The 19,767-nt window shown below is 40.9% G+C and overlaps 1 protein-coding gene across 1 annotated transcript in view; it reads right to left on the bottom strand.

Moving 5' to 3' along the window:
• Positions 1-328: 328 nt before the first annotated feature.
• Positions 329-19,767, bottom strand: part of PPP1R36 (protein phosphatase 1 regulatory subunit 36) — a gene marked incomplete at its 5' end in the record, with an annotated part of 28,994 nt that continues 9,555 nt past the window's right edge. The window contains 9 exons of the mRNA XM_080809748.1: positions 329-902; positions 1,448-1,639; positions 1,731-1,909; positions 2,215-2,257; positions 9,648-9,782; positions 14,240-14,338; positions 16,525-16,591; positions 16,691-16,788; positions 17,346-17,432. Coding sequence (XP_080665874.1) covers positions 716-902; positions 1,448-1,639; positions 1,731-1,909; positions 2,215-2,257; positions 9,648-9,782; positions 14,240-14,338; positions 16,525-16,591; positions 16,691-16,788; positions 17,346-17,432 — 1,087 coding nt within the window. The 3' untranslated portion in view covers positions 329-715. The remainder of the gene's footprint in view (positions 903-1,447; positions 1,640-1,730; positions 1,910-2,214; positions 2,258-9,647; positions 9,783-14,239; positions 14,339-16,524; positions 16,592-16,690; positions 16,789-17,345; positions 17,433-19,767) is intronic.

Here is a 19,767-nt window from a genome sequence, read left to right as displayed (position 1 = left end):
TCAAATAAATAAATAAAATCTTTAAAAAAAAAACATATATGCTAAAAGCCTTTTAAATGAATCAGATAGGGGCGCCTGGGTGGCTCAGTCGTTAAGCATCTGCCTTCGGCTCAGGTCATGATCCCAGGGTCCTGGGATTGAGCCCCGCATCAGGTTCTCTGCTCAGCAGGAAGCCTGCTTCTCCCTCTCCCACTCCCCCTGCTTGTGCTCCCTCTCTCACTGCATCTCTCTCTGTCAAATAAATTTTTAAAAAAATCTTTAAATGAATCAGATATACTTTATATCTCAATGTCAATAATAATAAAGCCACAGAAAAAGATTTCATTTTAAAAATATTTTAATTTCCTTTTTTATAAAATTTAGTTTCGAATGTCCCAAACATCTTCTTTCATATAGTAAAAATGAACGTAGGAACAAATAAACAGAATGTTTCTTTACTAGTCCACTAGAATATTGGCTAAATGTCCTAATATGTTACTCTAAACAGTCACACAGAAGCCAAGAAAGTAAATAAATAACACAGCGAACTAGTAAATACAGGAAAATGAGCTTTTCAAGAGGTTTCTGAGATTGTCTACTACTGAACTTTTAACAAAATAAGTTGAACAATTAAAATAGTTTAATAACAATAAATATTAGTCCTATATAAAGTGATTAAGTCAAAGTAGTTTACTTCAAACACGGGGACTGAAGTACAGAAATGGAAGGTACCCGATCATTTAGGGAATGCTGTTTGAGACGACAGTGTTCTCAGAGCTATGTTCAGTGTATCCTGGATCTTCATGTTATTTCTTTCTATCAGGGAAGAATGTTTCCCATCCACTTTCATGTTTTCTTCTGGTTCAAGGGGGAGAAGAGTATGGGGGTTGAACAGACATCGAGGCTCCCCCAAGATGCCAACTCTGTGAAAAGAATTATTCGTATAACTGAAGCGGTGAGGCAAATGAATAAGGTGTATGGTTATGGTTGTGCCTGCGTGTGTGTTTGTGTGTATACACCAAAGCTACACACACTCACACACACACACACATATATATACATATACATATACACATATATACTTTTTTAAAGTTTTCCCTATTTCCATGAACCCCCATTGTGGTCTTAAGTATGAGTCCAAAATTTCAGCCCACAGTAAGATATTGTAACTGGCCTTCCCACATTTCCCAGAGATGGTTCTTCTAATGAAGAAACCTCAGTCTTGTAAAGTCGGCTACCCCCTCCTCCAAATTAGAGCTATCTGAAGTCTAGCATAACTTTCTAGCAACGTTTTCTAGTCTAGCTGGCTGTACCAAGAGCTGCTTGAGAAAGGAAACAGGTGGAGAGGTGGGTAAGAAGCCGGCTTTCATTTTTGTTCAACTTTCTGGACAAGGCGTGGTGGTGTCTGCCTCCTGGCCCAACCTAGGACATGCTCAGGCACTCCTTTTCCTGTCCTTGAGCCACTTACGTTGGCATGGGCACAGAGTCCAGATTTTCCATGTGCTCTTGCATCTGGGCTGGGAGTTTGATGCCTCCTTGATGATTCTTTTTCTCAAAGACATTCTGAGCTTTTTCTCTGAGAGATGGCAGCAGAGTGGACAGGACTGGAGAGCGCATGTTAATGGCTTTTTTAATTGCTGGGCGTTTTGCCATCATTCTTCTGCGGGGAGCAGGTGGGAGAGGAGACATTTAGGTTATATCATCCTGTTTCTAGAAATGTCCCTGAGCTTTGGGAAGTCACAAGGTTGTACCTGAATTGTACAAAAGTCATGCGTTTCTTTTCCCCTCCTGATTCTTCATCCTCGCGCTTCCTCCGAGGAATGTTGAACATATTGGTACGAAAGAGCCTCCCTATTTCTTCCTCAATCTCTGTAAAGTGTTGACGTCGGAAGACAATCCAAGCTACGTATGTACAAAAAGTATAAAAGGACTACGACAGAAAACAGACAAGAATCACAACCCATGGCGATGACAGTAAAACTCCCACCTGTCTATGTAACACTGCTAAGCAGACGCAAACCCAGATGACCCCATTTCTCCGCATTCCTGAAAAGCTGTGGAAAATTACACAGGTACTCACCTTTGCAGGAGGAAAACAAGACCAAAAATTTAAGATACAGCTTGTTAGCATCCTTTTAAGAAAAGATATTCACTAAAAATAAGTGCCTGACAAATGGCTATTGGTTATTCATGTTTCATAGAAAGAGAAAAGTCCCAAAAACACAAGTGACTCACCTCAAAGAATTTCCAGTCTTTTTGTGTATCTGATATTTTCTCCCTGCAATACAACAAATCACAACTATAGGTTGAGAAGGAAGCTCAATCTTTCAATGATCTAGGTAAGCCCCTATCTTCAAAGGCCTCTTGGCAAGACCATTACTGTGGCCCCAAGGCTATTTAGCTGCATAAATGCTGTCCAAAGGCATTGTGAGTCCCAACATCTTTTTCTTCAATTTCTTAGGTTATCCAGATCAAAACCCTTACAGTGTTTGGTCAAAAGTTAATCAATATAAATTCAGGATACACAAGCCAGCAGGAAATGTCTTCTTATGTATGTTTTTGGTGATGTGAGGGCTGGGGAGGAAGGAGAGTAGGAAGGTGGTAAAGAGGTAACATGGGGTGTTAATTGGTAGGGAAACAGAGAACTAAGGGGAAGTCTAAAGCAGAGAAAAAGACAAAGATTAAACATCTTAATCTTAAAAAGATTTAAAATATCTTAAAATCTGCAGTTGACTAGATGCAGTATATACACTGAGCCACGGCTCTTAAAGGCAGGCATCTGCTCAGGAATCCTTGCAACACAAATTCAATGTTAAAGACACTAGACCGGCACAGGCACACTTACTGAACTTGGCCTCCCCTCCCCAACAGAGGCCATTCTAGTTCTGATCCCGGCCTGAGGAGAGCAGGCATGGCCTGCAGAGGACCTGAGAACTGGTGGAGAAGGCTGTGCACCTGCAATCACTTGATCACTCAAGCGGGCCAAGGCTAGACCCAGGCACTCCCAGGCTGATCCTGGACTTGCTTCTGGTTTTGCTTGGGACGACTCCCAGGACTGGCCCTTGCTATCAGGCTTTCAAGAACCTCCTGAACTCCAGCGGTCTGGGGAAGATGACCCAAACCCTCAGGGACTTCATGATCTGTGTGGGCCCACATTAGCCCTCCGTTCGGGGGACACACGGAAGCACTGGTTCAGTTTTTACTGGGATGGATCCCTCTCCTCCTGCAGCCTCTTCATTCCTACACCGGTTTCCTTGTGTGCAAGTCTTCAACCAGGAAGTAAGGCCATCGGTACAGTGCGCATTTACTAAGTACGGACCATGTGCCAGTACTGTGCTAAGCCCTTTACATGATCATATTTAGTCCTCCTAAGATCTCTATGACATAGTCAGCATTATCATTCCCACTTTACAGCTGAGGAGACCGAAGCCCAAAGACATGTGTAATTAGGGACGAAGTCTGTACCCAAACCTGGGTCTGTCAGCTCTCCACATCTGTCACTGTAAACCAGAACTCTAGGGAAACAAGCTTTTCCTCTATATGAGTCTGTGGATTGAACACATTCAACTACGGAGCAAGCAGAAGCTTTCAGGACAGGCCTCTGCGTCCTTCTGTCCTTCTGCGCCACCTGCAGCCTCCACCCGATAGGAGTGCTTGTGTGCCCTTTCCACCCTTCCACGGCCTCTGCCAGTGGACACCGGACACCATGCAGACCTGCCAAGCTGAAGCAAAAACCAACCAAATTCGGTTGTGCAACTCAAACCAGCGCCATGTCAGGGAGGTTTTGAAATGACAGAGGGCGCAGGAAACACGCACTTTCTCCTCTTTTTCTTTCTTTCTTTTTTTTTTTTTTTTTAAGATTTTATTTATTTATTTGAGAGAGAGAGAGAATGAGTGGTGGGGAGGGATAGAGGGAGAGGGAGAAGCAGGATCTCCGCAGAGCAGGGAGCCTCATATGGGGCTGGATTCCAGGATCCTGGGATCATGACCTGAGCCGAAATCAAGAGTCTGATACTAAATTGACTGAGCCACAGAGGCACCCCCCTCTTTTTTTTTTTTTTTTTTAAGTTTTATTTGAGGAATCTCTACACCTAACGTAGGGCTTCAACTCATGACCCCGAGATCAAGAGTCACACGCTCTTTCAACTGAGCCAGCCAGGCGCCTCTCCTTTTTTTTTTTTTTTTAAAGATTTATTTATTTATTTATTTGACAGACAGAGATCACAAGTAGGCAGAGAGGCAGGCAGAGAGAGAGAGGGGAAAGCAGGTTTCCCGCTGAGCAGGGAGCCTGATGCGGGGCTCGATCCCAGAACTCTGGGATCATGACCTGAGCCGAAGGCAGAGGCTTTAACCCATTGAGCCACCCAGGCGCCCCGCCTCTCCTCTTTTTAAACGTTAGAAGAGAAGGTACTATGAACCTCTTCCCCTTCCCCTCAAGTTGCCATAAAACTGGGACTTCTTTCTCCCTTAAAGCCCAAAGCAAACTGATGGAGCCTACCGACAGAAATCAAGTACAGAAGACAGGTTTCTTCTTACCATTCTGATTTAGCTCCACATATAAACCTGAAATGAGCCCAAGAAATGGAGGCAGAGAAAGAGCACATTTGGGAACATCCTAGCTTAAATCAGCAAATTCATCTGTGGGTGACTTTTGGGTCAATTTTTCTTCTTTTTAACTTTACTTTATAATTTTTATATTAAGTACCTAATAATTATAAACTGACTATAAATTTAAAAATTTACTGAGCAAAACAACAAATTTAAACACTTAAAATCTTCCGCAAATTGAATGAGACTTTATACAATAGCAAAATCCAATAGAAATATAATGCAAGCAGGGGCACCTGGGTGGCTCAGTTGTTAAGCATCTGCTTTTGGCTCAGGTCATGATCCCAGGGTCCTGGGATAAAGGCCCACATTGGGGATCCCTGCTTAGCAGGAAGCCTGCTTCTCCCTCTCCCACTCCCCCTGCTTGTGTTCCCTCTCTCGCTGTGTCTCTGTCAAATAAATAAATAAGTATTTTTTTTAAAAAAGAGATATAATGCAAGCCACAAATGTAATTTTAAAATTTCTGGTGGCCACAGTAAAAAGAACAGGTGAAATTAATTTTAATAATATACTTATTGTATGCAAGAACTATTAATACATAATCAACATTTTAGAATGATCAATGAGATACTTTGTTCAATTGTAACTTGTTTGTAAAGTGTATATTTTACATTTATAGCACATTTAAATATGGACCAGCTACATTCCAAGTGCTCAACAGACACGTGTGGCAAGTGGCTACCATGCTAATGCTAGTCAGCAAAAATGCTGTCCATTTTACCTGTGAGGACAAACTCTGAAGAAAAGGGGAGAAAGCCAGCCTGGGGGGAAACCCAGAGGTTTTCAGTTGCCTGTTATGATGCTTTCTTATTCCTTCTTGCTACCTTAGACTCTCAGCTTTAAACTACAATGAGAAAAGTAACATATTTTTAGTCATTCCTGGGTTGGGACGGGGGAAGCTAGGCCAATGGCATCTCGAGGCCCTAAAGAAAAAAAGTTTGTTCCCACTTACCCCCTGCTGCTTTGGGTGGAAATCCAGTTTAAATGAAGGTCAAGGCCTACTCCGCACAAAGGAACAGAATATCAAAGGAATTTGTTTGGGGGAGGGGAAAGAGGCCTTACTGAACAGTGACTAGGAGGGTGGGGTGGGGAGTGGGGTTTAAGGACGATTTATAAACCTGAGCTTCAAAGTCTGCTCATCCCTATGCCAAACTCTCTGGTCATCCACCAGTCGACAGCTTGCATTGAGAGCAAAGGAGGAGGGTAGAAATCCTAAGACAGAGGTGGGGTTGGAGCCTGAATTGGCCATAACCAAAGAATAGATCTAATTCTATAGCGTATGCCATGAAGAGGTTTTCTAATCTATCCTGGCAAACACAGAGATCTTTTACTGAACACATTCATCAAAATCGTGCCAAAGCTTTTGCATTATCGGGATTTTACAGATGTATTTAGAATAGAAAAGCATGTCCTCCTACTTTTCGAGAAACATGAAAGCACTAAATTAACAGCCCCCAAATTGCTGGTTCTTCTGAAATCTCTAATTTAACTCCAGAGACAAATAGCGTAAGATATCCTTGTCCAATATTAAGTATGTATATATTAAAAAGTCAGAAAACACGAGAATGTTCTCATGGAAATATTAGCTTATTCACACTGGATGTGAAAGAATGATGTATTAAAATCAGGTAATCACTCCTAACTAGCAAAATAAACTGTCCTCACCTTTGAGATAAAAATAGCCAAAAGAACAATATAAACTCCATTCTAGGACATAATCAAGGCCCATGGCCAATTAACAACTTTTATTGGCAAAAAACATGCTGTAATCTGTTTTCCTTGATATCCTTTGTTGGGCTCAATGACCTGTATGGAATTTGTTCTGTGAGTAATGGGTGGTGAACTCTAAACTCTAAACTGATGCTTTTCCAAACTGCAATCCAATAGGCAGGAGAAAAGCAGGTGATGTAGCACACAACCACAAAAAAGACCAGTACCTCCTGGAGAGGAGCCAGTACTAAACCCAGGCAATTCATATCTTTCAAGCATAATGAGTTCTTTAAAAGTCTGTATAAAAATTACATTGTAATAAAATGTACTGTTAAAAGTATAATACTTTAAGTGTAGGCTCTATATCCAGAGAACTAAAAGATACAATAAAATCTCTAATTATGATATAATTATTCACTTTGGGTTTTTTAGTCTCAAAATTAGTCTGTGCTGCACATGTGCTTTTATTTTTAATGTTTTTAAAGATTTATTTATTTATTTGAAAGAAAGAGTGTGCACACATGAGTGGGAGGAGGGCACAGAGGGAGGAGGGAGAATTTTAAGCAGACTCCCCGCTGAGCCCAAGGCACTAAATCCCACAGACCCTAGATCGTGACCTGAGCCAAAATCAAGAGTCCGACGACACTTGACCAGCAGAGCCACCCAGGTGTCCCTGCACACATGTGTTTAAAGATTAAACATTAAGGGGCACCTGGCTGGCTCAGTCGGTAGAGCACACAACTCCTGGTCTCAGGGTTGTGAGTTTGAGCCCCACACTGGGTGTAAAGATTACTTAAAAATAAAAAACTTTAAAAATTAAACATTAAATATTGCCAATACAATTATTTTTTTAGAGTAGGTCTTTTTCTGTTTTGTGTTTTTTTAGAGTAGGTTTTTTTCATTTTTAAATAAAGGTTTTACTTATTTATTTGAGAGAGAGTGTAAGAGAGCAAGAGAACACGAGCAGGGGGGAGAGGTGGAGGGAAAGGGAGAAGCAGGCTTCTCCGCTTCTTCCGGTGTTGGGCTCAGGGAGCCTGCTTCTCCCTTTCCCTCCACCCCTCCCCCCCTGCTCAACAGCAGACTCAGTCCCAGGACTCTGGGATCATGATCTGAGCTGAAGGCAGCTGCTTAACCAACTGGGCCACCCAGGACCCCTACAGTGTGTTTTTTTTAACCTTGCTGTGGACTGAATGTTTGTGTCTCCCTAGCCCCACCCCAAGTTCATATGTTAAAAACCACTATCATAAAAAAAAAAAAAAAAAAAAAAAAAACCCACTATCATGGTAACATTTGGAGGTGAGGCCTTGGGGGGGGCAATTAGGTTCAGATGAAGTCATGAAGGTGGAGCCCTGTGATGGGAGTAGTGTCCTTTTAAGAACAGAAAAAGAGATTGGGATTTTCTCTTTCATTCATGGAGAGACTCAGTGAGAAGGCAGCTGTCTACAAGCCCGGAAGAGGGCTTTCACCAGAAATGGAACAATGCTGGCCTCCTGATCTCAGACTTCTGGGCTTCAAAACTATGAGAAAATAAAATTCTGCTGTTTAAGCCGTTCAAGCCATTCAGTCTGTGGTAATTTGTTACAGCAGCCCAAGCTGACTAATTCAAACCTCAAATTCTAGTTTTTTCAATCTGAAGTGATACTTAGAAGACAGAAGAAATTAGAGTAATGTTGAGAAAAAAATTTTTAAGGAGGGGAAGGGCAAGGGCAGAGGGAGAGAGAGAATTCCAAGCAGACTCCATACCCAGCATGGACCCCAACCTGGGGCTCGATCTCACAACCCTGAGATCATGACCTGAGCCAAAATTAAGGTTAGGGCACTTAACTGACCAAGTCACCTAGGCACCCCTGAGGAAATGTAATTTTAAAGTGATTGAATAGGAAACTGTGAAGCTAATGATGAACTTGCATGATTATTGAACAGTATCAGAAACAAGGTAGAAATAGTCAAATAAACAAAGATTTTTAACATTTTCATAAAGTGTAAAAACAAACATCAAAGGCAAGCAACAAACTAGAAAAACAAATGGCCAAGCTTTGTTATAGGACACATAAATTACACAAATACCCACTTTCCAGTTGATAGATAGTTAAAACTAGATGAGGCAGTAATTAATTTTAATAATTAATAATAATAGTAATATAATAAACAGGCAATAATTATTTTATACAGAAAAACAACACAGACCCCACAGTCATGAAAGATATTCAAAGTCAAATAAAATATCTTTAAGCTTTTTTTTTTTTTTTACAACTTTAAGCTATCAAAAATATTAAACTAATAGAGCTAGGTATACTTATTGCTGATGGTGGTACAAAATGTTCTAGACTCTTTGGAGAACAATCTGGCAGTATGCAACAAGAGTTAGAAAACTACTGATGCCTTCTAGGTAAATACATTCTGGGTTATAAGCCATAAGTAAAGAGCGCAAATAGACAAAGTAATTTATATGAAGATATCCGACGCAGAAACACCCTAAAGCAGAAAAACTGAAATCACGTTAAGTCTGCACACAAGGAATGGTGAGGCAAACTGGTATGTCACACAGCAGAACACCTATAGTTGCTATTCAAAGTTGTAGGTGAAGTTCTGTAAGCAGAGTAACAGAATGAGGTACACAGAAAATGTAGAACATAATCTGTATTTTGAAAATGTGGGGAATGCGGAGAGAAACCATGAATTCTGTTCTTTCCTATAAAGTTAAAAGTAAGAGTTCTAGCCATGACCATGGTGTGGCTCTTTTTTTTTTTTTTTTAAGATTTTATTTTTAAGTAATCTCTACACCCAATGTGGGGCTTGAACTCACAACTCCAAGATCAAGAGGTGCATGCGGTACTGACTGAGCCAGCCCGGTGCCCCACGAGACACTTAAATTTTAATTACAGTAATACATAAACTGTCAGTCTAAGGAAAAAATCATCTCCCCACAAACAAGGTCATCTTCTCTAATCACCACCTTCCTAGCTTGTACCCATGGCTACCTATCGTTGCTGCAATATGAGCAGCGGGAGGGCAGGAGACACACCCAGTGCCCCCTTCTAACACTGGCCCACACCAGGCCTCCTGCCCCTGGCAGCCATGGGGCCCTGGTCGGCAACAGGAAGTCTTCCAGGTTGAGAGCAAGATGCCACTGAGCAAGCATACAGTGTAGATTCTGGGACTCTTCCCAAACTCGGCTTTCCCAAACAAGACGGCACCTGTGTTTGGGGCTTAGTGTCACCCGAACCCAGTTATTTTGTACAATCAAAAAGGAAACTTTCCAAGGGCACTGAAAGTCAAAGTAAAGGGTCTTCCGGAGAGGACTACACAAGCAAGGAAGGATCTCACAGAACTCTTAAGTGTGCACTTACTTTCCGCAGCACATGTGATGCTTATCAGGCATGGCCAAGCCCAGCACGAGCATGCAGTACTTCTGGGCCAAGTACTTCTGCGCGGCCTCTAACTTACTTATAACCAGTTCCATCTCTTTTTTCTCCACAAGGCCCCTGAAAAAGAAAATGATCATGTGGGTTCATTTGGGCCAGAAGTGTAAATTATTTAGAAAGAAATACACAAGGGAGTCAATGCATCTCACCTCCCCTTTCATTTACTCGATTTGAGCTAAGGGAGGGTCTCCAAGCCCTTTGACATTTATCATTATAATCAGTATCTCGAGTTTATGGTGAATTTTCACTCTTTTATAGATTCTTTATAGTATGTATCCTTAATCTTACATATAGGCCAACCTAATTTATACAGAATAGCTCAACTAACAAATTACCTACATTGGTTTCTGAGGCAGCGAGCAGCCCATTTCCCTGCTGTTTTGTTAAAAGAGCGATGGAGGTTCTCTCCCTCCAGCATCCCCTGGGTTCCTGATGTTGCTACTAAGTTTGAAGGCTCAATGTTTGAACTTCTCAACGCTTCCCTTCTCCCAGTTCCGTGTTTGCTGAGGAAGCATGTGAGGACCACTCCTCTGGGAACTTTGGCATCAATTATAATAACCTTGCTTCCCTGTGAAAACACTTCCCCAGTTCCAACTGAATTGCAAATGAAAATTTCCAAAAGACAACGTGTTTTTAGGTTACAGCATGTCTGGAGCCTAATTAGAGTTTTTGCAGTACAATATGGTAGGAAATTGTATTTCTTTTTTTTTTTTTTTAAGATTTTATTTATTTATTTGACAGAGACAGAGATCACAAGTAGGCAGAGAGGCAGGCAGAGAGAGAGGGGGAAGCAGGCTCCCCGCTGAGCAGAGAACCCGATGCGGGGCTCGATCCCAGGACCCCGGGATCATGACCTGAGCCGAAGGCAGAGGCTTTAACCCACTGAACCCCGGAAACTGTATTTCTAACAATACACTCCAATGATGGCTATTGAAAAGTGAAGTGTCGGGGCACCTGGGTGGCTCAGTGGGTTAAGCCTCTGCCTTCGGCTCAGGTCATGATCTCAGAGTCCTGGGATCGAGCCCTGCATCAGGCTCTCTGCTCAGTAGGGAGCCTGCTTCCTCCTCTCTCTCTGCCTGCCTCTCCTTGCCTCTCCACCTACTTGTGATCTCTGTCATATAAATAAATAAAATATTAAAAAAAAAAAAGAAAAGTGAAGTGTCGTTGGCTTTTTATCTGCCTTTTAATTTTCAGAAAGACTTAAACCCCATGAAATGCACTTTAAACAACAGGGACAACACACTGCCCCCTCTGATATTAACCACTAGACTGACGACATGAGGATATGCTGTGGAGGAAGGGGTTTAAGGTAATAGAGATATTTCAAAGCACACAATGTTATCACATGCAATGAGAAGGCCTGTGAGTCACTGGAATAAATTGAGTTTCTGGAATAGATAAAGTGAGTTCTGACTTTAAAATACCCAAATTTCACATAACCCAAACAAGTGCACCCCAATGCCCATCATTATGCCTACCTCCTCCCTGTTTCCTTCAGCAGCCCCCACCCTCTTATTTCTCAACCCTACGGTGCCAGAACTGCCAGCAGCAAATACAGCCCCCTTGCTGTAGAAAACAAAACAACAACAACAAAATGCCTTGACACTTTTAGGTCCCTGGTCCCCAAGATTAAATATATGTAAGAATCACCTGGATACTCACTAAAAGTGTAGATTCCTAATGCTACCCTCTCTCCAAGATCTTGACTCAGTAGGTCTGCGTAGAGCCTGGCACTTAAAACAAGTATAATCCTTTGGGAAAAACGTGATGATAATTTCAAGTGCCATACAACTGACCATAAACTTGGGTCCAATAATCTCTCCCGGAAATTTTTCCTTCTTAAAAAAATTAACCAAAATTAAGGGGGCTATCTAATGCATGAAGATATTCAATAATATTCAATTATTACCTGTTTGTCTGAAAACTGGCAACTCCTAGAAATATATAAAATGGAGGGGAAAAAGGAGTAGTAATGTAGGCTGTAGTAATACAGCCAAATACTGTTCAAGGACTTGACATTTATTAACTTAACATATGAGTCCCTCTAGGATTTATTCCAGCACCAAAGTCCGCACCCTTAACCACTATACGTACTATACTGCCTCTTAACAGGTAAGTCAGTCAGTCAATAACAAACATTAGCTTGATGGGAAGTTATGCCACCATTAAAAAATTATAATTATGAAGATGTAATAACTTGAAATATACCAATGTTTTAAAAATTGCAGAATTTTGCCTTTGTACAGAAGCTATAAATCATAATTACAAGTGGATAAACTCTGTATAAGAGAGCTCAGCTGACTAGGACGGGGTGGTGGATGCACTGCAGAGAGGCTGAGAGGCTGGGGAGTTAGGTAGAGCTGGGCTCCCATCTCAGCTCCATCACTAACTAGGCAAGTCTTCTCCAGCCAGCTCCTTATCCTCTCTGAGCCTTAGCTTCTTCATCTGTAAAATGGGGATAAGTCTCCTTCTTCTGGAATTGGGGCTTTGAATCATCTAAAACCACCAACGTATACCTCGGTACACCTTCCAACTCTCCTCTCACAGGTTGTAGGCTTTCCTCCCAAGTAGCAACCTCTGAGCCAAAACAATATGAATTATCTCATCTAATCTGGATGATAACTCCGTAAAGTAGATACTACCATTATCCCTGTTCTACCTCACTAGTTTGACTGAAATCAATTTTTTACTTAAAGTTATTTAAGTCCAGGTATCTCAATACAGTCTATATTTATTTTATTTATATTTATTTATTTTATTATATTTACTTTATAAGTAAACTGACTGACTACTGGAAGCCTGAAAGTGAAACGTTAGTCTAATTATTTTAGAATCCCACCATAGAGCCAATCATTTTAAGGCTTGGATTTTTCTGTCATTCTGTAACTGATTCCTTCTAAGAAAGTCTACCTTACACCACTGTGCTCTAATAGTTTTGGTGTATTTCAAAAACAACTAAGAAACCTTTTTCTCTGTTGTCTGTTCCTATAAATATAGAAATGAAACAAAGGTCTCTGCTAGATTAGCAGTAACCCTCAGAAAACACCACATAAAATATAAGCTCATGAGCTGTCAAAGTCTCATCAGGTCTTTTTCAGGGATGGTAGGACTCCTCAAACCTTCTGAGCCTCCAGCTGGCTAAACCCTTTTGCTTGCCACCATTGAAACAGTTCATGAGGGGCTCCTGTGTGGCTCGTTAAGCATCTGCCTTTGGCACAGGTCATGATTCCAGGGTCCTGGGATCGAGCCCCGGGATCAAGCCCTGCATCCAGCTTCCTACTCAGCTGGAAGCCTGCTTCTCCCTCACCCACTCCCCCTGCTTGTGTTCCGTTTCTCGCTGTGCCTCTGCCAAATAAATAAATAAAATTAAACAAACAAACAAACCAAAAAACCTCCTCATGATCTCTGGCTGCCCTGCTGTGAAGGCAGCCCTGAAATAATGCGGCTGTGGTATATTATGATGGCTTCACTGCAGCAGCAGTGTCTGAATTATTTATCTGGTTCTTTACGAAACTGCTGTCCAGATACATTTATCTATCCATAAAATGTTTTTCAAACTGCTTGGTTGTACACACGGATTTTGCATTTTAAAAACATTCCACAGCAAGAAACTGATGACTCTGACAGCATTTCTAACAGCTAAATCATTGGGTTGGTTCCACATGTACTGGGGAGGGCAGCCTGGGCACTTGGAAAGTTCCATGGCTTACAAAAGGTCACCAAGCCTGAGAGGCATTGTTCTGCTCTGGACTCTGAGTTTCCAGATTCTTGCCCTGTACAGCTCTGAGCCACCTCTGCCTAAAGCAGTTAAATTCTTCCTATGTAGCCTAAGAAATCTTGTTTGCTTCTGTGATATGGAATATCATTTTGGTCGTATCTATTAATTTTTTTAATTTCTAGTTTTTTTCACTAGATGCTTACTAAGGCCTAGCAAGAATCTCATACGCATAAAAACCAGAGAGCCAATATCTATATCTGCAGGGTCCAATATGACAGCCATGAGCCACATGCGGCTATTGTGCACTAACTGTGGTTAGTCTGAACTGAGGTATATTGTAAGTGTAATACAGATACCAGATTTCAAAGACATACTACAAAAAAAAAGGTAAAGTATGTCATCAGTAACTTTCTAACTGACTACATGTTATAATGACATTTTTGAGTCACTACATTAAATAAAATACATTATTAAAATTAAATAAAATGTATTTTATTAAAAATAAAATACATTTACCTTTATCCCTTACACTTTTTAAAATATAGCTACTGAAAAATTTTAAGTTACATACATGGCTCTCATTATACTTCTACTGAGCAGTGCTGGTCTATATTATCTGGAATATTCTGTTGCTAGAACAACACTAGAATTATTCAGTTAGCTTTAAGAACAGATGACCTCCTCCCATATAAGATGTTTTTGTATACCCCAAAACTTTAAATATTTCCATCATTTCTTTACCTTGGTTTTAACACTGGCAATAAAACAACTTTAAAGTGCACTACAAAATCCTACTTACACCATATAGCTTTTGGGTTTCTTTTCCAGGGAGATTTTTTCCAAGTAATGAGATAAATAGTACAACAATGCCATGAGGAAATTGTCAAGATTTTTATTCCTATGGAGAGAGTAAAAAAAGAAGGAAAGAAATGAATGCTAACATATTTATTTTTTCTTCAAATTTTTATTTAAATTCTAGTTAGTTAACATGTAGTATAAACATATTTCAAACATAAAACTTATCCTAAGAACGCATGGGCACACGACAGAAGAATATGCAGAAATACACATTATCACGCCTATCACACAACTAATTCACCATTTAAAATTCTACCCTCTATACTACTGAAGATGTAAGAAATCTGATTTTTATGACCAAACTTTTTAGGGGGGTCACACACTAAATTACAATTTTACTTATCAATTAGTTTTCATTTTTAAGAAGTTTTCATTAATAATATTTTCCATTGTTTAAAAAAATGTACACATGTGTGAAGTAAAAAGTCCTCTCACTCCTTTGCTACCACTCCCATCCTACTTCCAAGTTACAGCCACTGCTAAGAGTGGAATGAATCCTTCCTGAACTTTTCAAAGCACAGACCATTACAGATAAGGCCCTCCCCCACCAACATACATACATATGCATGAATATATGCCTTAAAATTTTCTTTGGTAACAAAGAAGATAATGCTATATATACACAAGTCTTTACAACTTGCTCTTGTCACTTAACTGCTTAGCATGGACCTCCTTCCATGATACCATGTCTCAATTTTCCTCATTCTTTTAAAAGCTGGATAAAGTGTTCTAAATCTCATAATTTATTTAACTAGTCCTCAATATGATGGATATGTAGGTCTTTTAAAAATATTACTGACATTGCTGCAATAATTATCCTTATGGCCACATCTCTGAGTAACTTCCTAGGAGTGAAATTGCTAGGGCATGGTATATAGCATATTAAAGTTTCAGTTTTGCTCTAGGAAAAGGTTACACTGATTCATGATCCCATCTCATCTGTTTTAAACCTAGAAGCCTTTTGGGGCACCTGAGTGGCTCAGTGGGTTAAGCCTCTGCCTTCGGCTCAGGTCATGATCTCAGGGTCCTGGAATCGAGCCCCTGGAATCTCTGCTCAGCAGGGAGCCTGCCTCCCCTTTTCTCTCCGCCTGCTGCTCTTCCTACTTGTGATCTCTCTCTGTCGAATAAATAAAATAAAATAAAATAAAAACCTAGAAGCCTTTGTCTTCTTTCTAAACATAACAAGATTTTTGCTGCTTCCTTTCTAGCAAATGCAAATTCTTACTGGCACTCTTTCTTCAACTATACCTTGACAACTGGACGAAGATGAACACTGCAGATTTTTTTTCCACAACATTAGTAACTACCTGTCCTGGGTTGGGTTCTCCCAGAAACAGACTCTGAGACAAAGATGCGAGAGTTAAGTAGTTTACTTAGGAAGTGCCCACAGGAAACATCAGTATCGGGGTGGGGAAGCCAGACAAGAAAGGGAAGGAAGCCCACAGAGCAAGCAGTGTTAACAAGTTCATTATCCCAGTAGACAGATGCAGTTCAGTCCTGTGGGGGGCTCTGGGAGACAGTGCAGAAAATTTCTCAGAGTTATCCTGACAGAAGGAAGCTGGGATATTTTGGTACCAACTCTCCATCTAGCACAACTCTGACTGAAGACTGCTTCTGGGACAATGACTCGCCAGTGCTCCCAGCTTGCCCTGTAGTCAGGCTGAGTGTGCTCCTGCTGCAGAATAAAGAAAGCTTCAGGCCCCACAAGCAGCCTTTGCTGAATGCTAAGGGAATGTGGGAGGGCTGCCAATCTTTGGGTACCCAGTTTTCATTGAGCACTGACAAGTGTGGCGCCATGAGAAGCACTTTCCACCCACAGCCAGACCAAGACATAATTACTTCCGATTTTATATCTGAGGAAACAGGCTTAGAAAGGTCAAGAAGCTCACCCAGAATCACGCACCTAGTACCTGCTCGGGCTCCAAACATGTGAGTGAGTTCACTTCGGTGAGTGAGTATACCCCCTAACCATTACAGAAATATAATGCAGTCTTTATTGGACTTCGACAACATGCTCTCCGTACTCGCCCTGGGGCTTTCTTTTGGGCTGCTGTGACATCTGGCTTTCTGTCTTTGGTCTCATCTTGGAGACTGACTCCTGAAGGCCTGGCTGCATAAAGCCAGTCCAATGTCCTTTCTCCAGAATCGTATTTGTCATCATTAACCAGTTGGAATTGCTCCAGATTAAAGATAAAAGGTCTAAAATGTCTCACAAGCATTACATACCTCATAAATGTTGTAAAAGAACAGATCCGCTGCATCTCAGTATCTTGCAGCAAAAACAAAGCAACAACTGAAAGGAGAGAAGATGAACAATGAAGAGAGGGACAAAGGGCTGTCGCAGAGGTTCACTCCAGACAGGACAAGTGAAGATGCGGAGACAGTCACTCACATTTAGCATCATGTAGTGTCACGTTGCCCTGCTGACCTCGTTTCTCTAAGGCTTTAGGTGACTTATCCTCTCTTGAAACAAACTTTTTATCTGTCAACCTGTTTTGGAAGAAAACAGTCTCTAATGGTGGTCTGAAAGGTCTCAAGTTGTATTTAAGTGATCTTGAGGTACACGAGGCTTTTACTATAAAGGAAGGAGAGCCTGAGTGTCAAAACCCCAAAATGGGTTTTGTTTAATGAAGGAGAATTCTGGAATGTATTTTATTAAACATTATATTTACCAGGTAAGAGGTAGGAGAAATGCACCTGATATAAAATGTAAATACCAATTCCATCCAAAACAGATCATTTAAATCACCTATTACTCATCTGTTTAGACAATCTATTTATGGTGTAGCTACCATTTTCAGATTTTTTTAAAAAAGTAAAAATGTTGAAAATTTGCTATGAGCCAAATTATCACAGGGATATATCTGCAGGGACTACTGTAACATCTCCCATAATGGAGAAACAGTGCATGTTCTTTCCTTAATGGGTATCTACACACCAACCGCTGATAATGGAAATGATGTTTTCTTAGAATTTGTGACACCTTGAGCCATTCTGCTGAGAGGAGCTATGAGCAGCGCTTGTGACAGTTGGGAAGACAGTTATACCTGTCTGAAGTGGGACCGTCAGTTTCAGCAAAGTGTATTGCTTTGCCTTTCTTTCCTTTCTCCTTGAGTTCCACTGCAGGTGTAAAACTGTAATAGAAGGGAGAAAATTAGGAATGTAACCTTTCCCCAGGAGGAAGACTGATCCTAGCAGGATAGTAGCTCATGGAGTCTCAGGACTCGCAGATGTTATGAGTAGCGCCTGAAGAGAATCTGAGCCACTGTAGATATTCGATTCACATATTTACATGTGGAACAACCATCTAGAAAAAAATGAACATTTTAGGCTTTATGTTCGGCCTCTACATAAAAGCAGCCTCCAGAACACTACCATACACAAAACATTTCCATCCGAAAATGTTGTAGTAGCTTCACAAGAAAACAGAAAGCTCATGAGAAATCTGGAGAGATAGTTTTATTTGTTTTATTTATTGAACACTTGTTACACACCAAGTGCTTTTAGGCACAATCTTACTCAATCACAGCGACTCTGTGAGGAAAATACTACTAGTGTGGCCACTTCTACACATGAAGAAACTGAATCTTAGGAAGAGATAAGTAATGTGACGAAGATCACTGAGGTCGTGTCGGAACCAGGATCCGGGTCTGGGATCTCTCACCGCAGAGCCACACATGTACCCACCAGGCAGTCCTGCCTCCTGAGCTGCCATCTCAGTTGTCACTGCTCTGGACTCTTTGACTATCTCACCGAAGGTTTCAGGACCCTTTATTTCACTCAGTCAAATAAACAACTCCATTCTTAAACTCTAAGGTCACACAAACATTTACTAAGCAGTAAAAGGGCTAAGAAGGGACCATGACTGAGCAACAAACACACAGATACTGAGGCCATACTCTGTTACACTTTGCTCTGACAGGAAAAGAAGATGGCGTCTGTTCAAGTCCACACACAGCCTCTTGGGAATATCAGCAAATGCTTAATAGAAAAACCAAGAAAACCGTTTTGAAGACCAGCAAAATGTGGTTCCTGCCTTTATAGAGAGTACATTTTCTGGGAGAATTGGCGTGTCTACCAAATACATTAGTTTGGAAGCCCACTGTGGATTATGATTTTCATGTTTCTGTCTGAAACAATGCCAGAATGATAACACGACCCAGAAGTTTAATCTGCCCACAGTTTCATGACTCTCAGCTAAGCTTAAGTGCAAGTGTAGTAACAGAAGTACATTCCCCCAGACTTTACTCATTCTCTAAAGATGGATATGAATCATGTCTACTCTCTTCTCCTTGTCAACACAACAGTTTTGTGTATTTTAACAGTTGGTTGTTTTGGGGTTTTTTTTGACACAACAGTTTTGAAACAACTTTCTTTGAAAATTTTCTGGGATTGATGTTATCCACAAAGTAATCATTTTAGAGAAATACTTTCCTGTGGGCATAATAAAGCTAATCAGTTTGCCTCTTTCTTCCCCCAGGAGTTTTTGCCAACCTCCTAGCAGTATTCAGATTGCAGAATAGCTTAGCTCCCAAAAGCATGTACATCGTGTCACCACAAGGGAATGACCTTTTGCATTTTTCTCCCCCTTTTTTTTTAAAGATCATTGGCACCACGTTGATCAGTGGATGATTTCTAAGCTTTTCATTCTGATGCTCCCCTTATCGCTGGTGCCCAAGGACTGGGTATTTAGTGGGGGAGGGTATGCCGAAATATTGAGGGGGTGGGTGGGGAAAAAAAAGAAACGGATAAATACCAAATGTTGGTGGAGGCTACCACCAAAGAAAGACTGGGGGTTAGATGGGGCAGAGAGGTGAAATGGTGATGAAGAGGTCTATCTTCCAAACTGTATATTTTCATTTTATTTGAGTTTCTATTAATAACAAGAATATATGGATTTCTTTCCTGCATCGCTATGAAAAAGTTGACAGAATTGACAGAGACACACAGAAAGCATTATATGGCTGATATGTTATATTGACAGACCATTTGGATAGCCTTTAACAAAATAATCTCCCAAACATCTAGACTTTTTTTTTTTAAGTAGGCTCCAATGCAGGGCTCAAACTCACAACCTGAGACCAAGACCGGAGCTGAGATCAAGAGTCATATGCTTAAATGACTGAGCCACCCATATGCCCCCCAGACATTTTCTAATGGCTCTCTGAAGATTCCTTTACATAGCCATCCTAAATAAGAACACAAAGTTGTTTTCACATTTCTCCTTGGATCATCAAACCCTTTTGGCCACTTATAAGCCATTGGCTATTAACTTTCCTACCCCAGGCTAAGGAAGTCACAGGACACCAGCTCTCCCAGGATTTCTCTTCTCTAGAAGACAAGATAGATACACCCAATCTCAGTGACTGTCAACTGAAATTGCTGTCTCCTACCTTTTTCTCAGTCCTATCCCTATATTTCAAAGTGTCTTGCCCTATTTGCCTGAGATGATCTGAGATGAGAGAGCCT

Source organism: Martes martes (assembly GCF_963455335.1).
Source record: "Martes martes genome assembly, chromosome: 7".
NCBI lineage: Eukaryota > Metazoa > Chordata > Mammalia > Carnivora > Mustelidae > Martes > Martes martes.
The sequence above is the reverse complement of the archived record's forward strand: the minus strand, read 5'-3'. Positions and strand labels throughout refer to the sequence as shown.